The 5,832-nt window shown below is 51.0% G+C and overlaps 1 protein-coding gene across 1 annotated transcript; it reads left to right on the plus strand.

Moving 5' to 3' along the window:
- Positions 1 to 5,309: 5,309 nt before the first annotated feature.
- On the plus strand, positions 5,310 to 5,796 carry NCU01385 (hypothetical protein; the record flags this gene model as incomplete). The annotated part of the gene is made up of 2 exons (XM_955849.1): positions 5,310 to 5,378; positions 5,551 to 5,796. The coding sequence occupies 2 exons, from the start codon at positions 5,310 to 5,312 to the stop codon at positions 5,794 to 5,796; spliced, it is 315 nt and encodes a 104-aa protein (XP_960942.1).
- Between the last annotated feature and the right edge of the window lie 36 nt (positions 5,797 to 5,832).

Below are 5,832 nucleotides of genomic sequence, written 5' to 3' on the forward strand. Positions count from 1 at the left end.
ACCCTTGCTGTCGAAGCATGTAGGTGAAGTGATTGTCCTACAGAGGGTACATATCTCTACTCTGCCTGCACCATTGATGTTCTTACCCAAGGTATGCTTCCGGGAGGAAGGGAGAGACACGTTGGAAGCATGGTTGTGAAGACGAGAATAAGCATGAGGCGTACAGATGGCAAGGTTTTCTGATTAGTGACTGAAGACACCTTCCTCTACAATCTGAACCGACGAAAGTAAAGTCCGGTACGAGACTTGATGGTTTGATAAGAGCGAAGACAACCTGCTATCATAGCTCCGCAGAGCCTTAGAAGGAATAATGTCGTAAAGAACCCCGGAACTGGCGACTAACAGAGTCTTAGAGGGCTCACAAGCTCTGCGAGACAAAGTTTAGATGCTTTCACGGAGCACACAGCATCCTAGGTTGGTCTTGACGAACTGCTCAGAAGACTTTTCACCAGGCGGTTGCTAACCTCTACACACTTCTGTATATTATCTAGTGTAGAAACTAGCCTTATTAGCCTACCTCTAGATCGTATGGGTAAGTGGTGTGGCTCCCGTCTGTGCTAAGCGCGCCAAAACAATACCGGTCAAACACTAATAAAATCTATTACGTTATCACCCGCGGCAGACATAGATTGCCTCTACCTACCTGTGTACTAGATCACGGCCCTTTTACGTATTCAGTTCTCATTAGGCGTTCTCAGGGACGTTTAGTAAAGTCCCGTGAAACTGAATGAACCCCAATCCCTCGCACTTGACCCTCGGCACTTTGGTATGTACGCGATGAGGCTCGCTCGGACTCGGCAGTGCTACTGCCTTATTAGTTTATGAAAACACAGCCAAATCTGTTAGTGCGGTTCTTTTAATTTCGTAAAACGGTGTCGGTGTTTTTCTTTTCTCTTCCAACCACATTCTCAAACAGATAGTATCATGCAGAATGCGGCCCTCTAGGTCTGAGGGAGTCCTAGCGGAAATTGTAAAGGAGATCTCCGGCCTGCTTTAGATTCCAGGATTTCTCGTTGTTGTATAACAAGGAAATAGATATGTTGAGTCTCTCGGCTAGTAGGATAGGTATTGGGTTGCAAAGAAAGTACAGGTGGTAGGTAGGTAACTCGACGATTAAAAAAAAAAAAAAAAAAAAAAAAACCACAAGATGGTACCTGACATAATTGCATGTACTCCTCCGTCGTGGTTCCTGTTGCTAATTAACTGACGGAGAATCCCGTTCAGGTGGATATATTACATAACTGGTTCTCCGGTACATATGCAAATTCAGGACTAGGAAGTCATTGCCGTGGAAAGCTCGGATATGCAAACAAGCGTCTCCGCCTTTTTCAACCCTAGAGGTATGTACCTGGCTGAGCCTGCCACCTTCAAAACTTCCGATAGAGTCCAAGCTTTGAAGATCAAAGCGATCAACCAACCCCCAAGTTCTCTAGGCTCCGCCCGGCAGTTGTTTACACAGTACATAGGCAGTCTGGTACACGTGTAGTGTACTGCCCTACGACTGGAACTCCGCCCACGACTAGGTAAATTGGTGACGATACTATGCAGTAGGTATGGTACTATGATAAAGTACACTAGTGACAGGAAACTGGAACCCGGTTCAGGCGGCGGCGCCGTTAATCGATCGGTTGAACATCTCGCGCTGATGGACTCACTCCCTGAGTAAACCTACTAGGAAAACAAGCCCTGGTAATTTATTTCCGAAGAAAACCCATCACCGGCTGACTGCGTGCTGCGTACAGTTTTCCGACGGTGATCAATATCATGTCATTGTTGTTGTGGGTGCAGCGATCAGAATCCCAGTCCGACAAAAAGCTGGTGCCTAGTAGTAGTGATATAAAAGAAAAGATGGAAGGATGATGGATGGCGCTTATACTCCCACCTCCCTGTTACCCAATCCGCCTTTCTTTTTAACCAAGACCTACCGCATCTTACCTCCTCCCGGCGCTTGCGCTAGTCTAGTGACGCCAAGATTCAGGAAGAGAAGGCGGCGGCGGCGGCGGCTTTGGGGATGCACCAACCGGAGAATTGAGCAGGAGAACCCAACCATGGTACGGCAAGCCACGGCGCAAGAGAAGGAGAAAACAAGAAACAAGAGGAAAAAGATAAAAGACAAGAAAAAGAAAAAGAATACGGAAGGCAAATAACAGATTGGTTGCGTGACCAAACCTGACCACATAGGTAGGTACTTCTAGTTAGCGACAATGGCTGCATTTTTTGGGAGGATGAAAAAGAAGAAGTAGAAGCAGCAACGAACACGACGGCTAGCTAGTCGCTGGTAGGTAGGCTTTTGGGCCTAGACTTTTGTCATGTGTCGTCGTCGGTGGTGCCATTTGGTTCGGTTTTTAAAAGCTTCGATGTTTCGGAAACATTTCTGTTCCAGGCTGTTGCGGATGAGATGGAACGCAGTTTTTGCCGCCTTTCTTTCACTCCAGGGTTAATCCACCAAGAACCGACGAGCCGCTCTGATCGGGTTTTCTAGCCGACTTGCCAAAAGTTGTCCCCACAGTTTACAAAAGGCGAAATGGGTCTGCTGTTCACTGATAACAGGACGAGATGATCACTCAGGATACACGAACTGGTGACGACTTTGTGGGCTACGTAGCCGTGATGGAGAGGGACCTTCCAGACCGAGTACTCTGGGGACCGAAGAACCGAAGACGAGACGAGGTATGTACACTATGTATGCCGTAGAGGTGATGCGAGAGTGAGGCACATGTTCTCGCCGGCTTCGATCTCTGCCACGAGCATCGTGTGTGTACGCAGTAGTGTTTGGTGGAGGAGTGATGTCTACAGTACACAGCTTCTGTGTGCCAGCACGGGTGACGGCAGTTATTGTCCCCTGCCTGTTTGTTGAGCCTGTCGTCCAACTGTCCGTCCGTCCCCAGCCGGGATGTTGTGCACACACAAGGCAAGGCAACACAATGTGTATCCAGGCTCTCCGCCTTCCACAAATCCCAGGAGATTGGGATGCTGGTGAGGACGTCCAATGCCGAACCCGTCTTTTTCATTAGTCCCTCGGATATCCATGCCCTCCGCAAGGTTAACCCATCCTGCCATCGCATCGTGACCGCACACCGTTCGAGGCAGCGGCTCAGACAGGGAGGACGGGCCTCGGTGAGGACAGGGTCTTTGCGTATTCCGTCCATTCGCAGTGTACACTACAGCGTACCACGGCAATATTGTGGGTAGCCCGGAGCTGATAGCAACAGACGCGCGGGGCATGGTGAGGTAGACTATTGCACATAACCCAGACGCAAGACGTCCTACCTCGGCATTCTACACTAGTAGTTGCATGCTGACACTGTTGTCGACAGCGGGAACACCTCCGCCGCCGGGAGGTGGATTTGATGATCTAAGAGGCAGATGGGTGCCAGGCTGAGATGTGAGTTGACTGGCATGGAGAGCACGCCTTGCCGCCATTTAGGGTATATCCAAGAGCAGCTTGAGACGCAAGGCATTCTCGTCCAGCGTGATTGAACACAAACATACCTGTCGGCCATTCTGATATGCGTTGTTGTGGCATGGTTTTCTGGAAAGATGTATCTTCATGGCGCAGTCATGTCGTCGAGATAGGTACATTTAGGTACCTCAACAAAGAATGGTTATCGCGCGGTCCCGATACTTGGCGTCGGGTTGTGGGGGGAGAAAAGGTGGAATCGATGGAAAAAGAGCCGAATACATACACTAGTACCTCGATGTACTTGGGTACATTGCCTTCAGCATTTCCAGGGCCTTGTACACTACACTACTAGAGGCAGGCGTCCTGGATATCATTTTCAGTGTGATGTAACAGCAAGTGCTGGCCTCTCTGTGCGCGTGTCTGGGGAAGGAGGGAAGCCGATCTGTTCACCTCGATGGAATGACGGAAATAATGGAAGGAAGGAAACTCTTGGCCTTGCAGCTCGGGAATTGAAGGGACGGAACACCTGCAGCAAGCAATGTACCTCCACCACTGACGATGTTACTTGATCCATGCATGAAATGATGAGTTTTTAACGATTACAGTCTCCCGGTACCTTTCACCTACCGGCTGAGAGTGCGCCAAGTGGGGAAGGTAACTTGAGGTTGGTGAGGGCTTCTCGAGGTTCTCCTTCCCTTTTGTTGAAGGGATCTGGGCGGAATGGAACTGGAAGGGTCAGACTCGGACACGAGCAGTGGAACTGAACTGTTAACAAGACGCTAACAAAGCTCGCTCTATGCTACGGCTAATTAAGCTAGTGTTCCTTTACGTGGGTGGTATACACTAGCAAGGGAGCTGTTGGCGCGGTTCAGTGAGAGCCCCGCCAAAGCTTCCACTTCCCCTCTCTTCTTCGGGGGAACAGCCGGGGACACTTTTCTTTTCTCCCGGCTGACTTTTTGAAAAACAACTTTTCATGGATGGATTGATTTCAACCGAGCCAACCTCTCGTTGCAATGACCCAGCAGCAGGCTTCCATAAAATGACCACCTCCAGACGGCGGGCTGCCACACCGGCCGTCCTCAACACTGTGCTTGCTGCACCATTATCGGCATCGCCAGCCAGGTCAGCGTCATAATCATCGTATTTCGGGACTAGATGGCAGCGAGCCGATCACCCATCATCGGCTGGACCAGACTGGACCAGCAACACAAAATCGTCGGATGTCGAGTGTGTTGCGGCATGATCTTGTCTCATCTCGCTAGTGACAGCACGGCATCAGAGACATGCCGACCAGGCAAAGATGGACGAAAAGCCGCCACCGGTTATTCCAGCCAAAGGCAAGACATACAATACACTACACTACACTACACTACACTACACTACACTACACTACACTACACTACACTACAGCTTACCGCAATGCTCTGGTCTGACAGACAGAGGAGCTTTGGGCTTGGCGGAATCCATCATCACGAAAGCTATCCGCCTGCCTGGACGGGGCATCCATTGACCCCATTGGCACTATAATCGCCGGTCGGGATAGTGTCAGCTCGTTCAGGAAACCACATCCCGTTTCGGCTCCGCTCTGCTTTGCGTGGGGACAGTTGCGAGTCCCGGTACCTACACTGTTCCGCAGCTCCAGCAGGAGGATGCGGCGGCACGGATCAAGCAAGCTCATCAGAGAAACAAACCACAGGCTGCCAATCGATGTTGCTGCCGGCCTGATGTACACTACTACGAGCAAAGTTGCAGGCAGCATCGCCGCTTGTGGTGGGTGGGACTGACTACACTCCTTTGCAAGTACCGGACGGGAATGCTTGGGGATACTTGGCCGTAATCACCAACGGTGCCCTTTTTCATCGGTAGAAGCGGCTTCATCCCTACGCTAGAGATCAATGCCCCCTTCATGTTCCTCGCATGTTCCTTCATGGGTCTCTTTCCCGCAGTCTTTCGAGGAAGCCCAAGCGAGCCAAAGGTATGCCCCCCGTCTCCCGATTCCCCAGACATGATCCATCCATACCATGTCCCTTCCTCTCCCTTGCGCCCTGCCTGTCCTATCCGTCCATTGAATCACTGTTCGCCGAGCCACGCTGCCGCTGCGTGGCGTGTTTGAGGCAGTAGGACGGTAATCTTTCATGCTTCTTCAGGTTCTCGTGGCAAGGCATAACGAACACCATCCTACTCGTCCCGAAACAGTGCGGAACCACGATGCCGAGATTTCAGTGCTCTTCCAACGCGGACGGTTACCTCGACTGCGTAACCAACACATCTCAAAGCACACAATGGCTGCAAGTGCCGTCCTGTTGGAGCTGCGTGTGGGAGCCACTCCACCTACTGCAGGGTGGCAGGCTGATGCGACGAGGACCGGGGCAGACAGGCGGCGATTGTCATGATCACTCGCTATTTGGCTCCAGCTGCAGGCGCTTTTT

This window comes from Neurospora crassa, linkage group V (genome assembly GCF_000182925.2).
Source record: "Neurospora crassa OR74A linkage group V, whole genome shotgun sequence".
In the NCBI taxonomy this organism is placed as follows: domain Eukaryota; kingdom Fungi; phylum Ascomycota; class Sordariomycetes; order Sordariales; family Sordariaceae; genus Neurospora; species Neurospora crassa.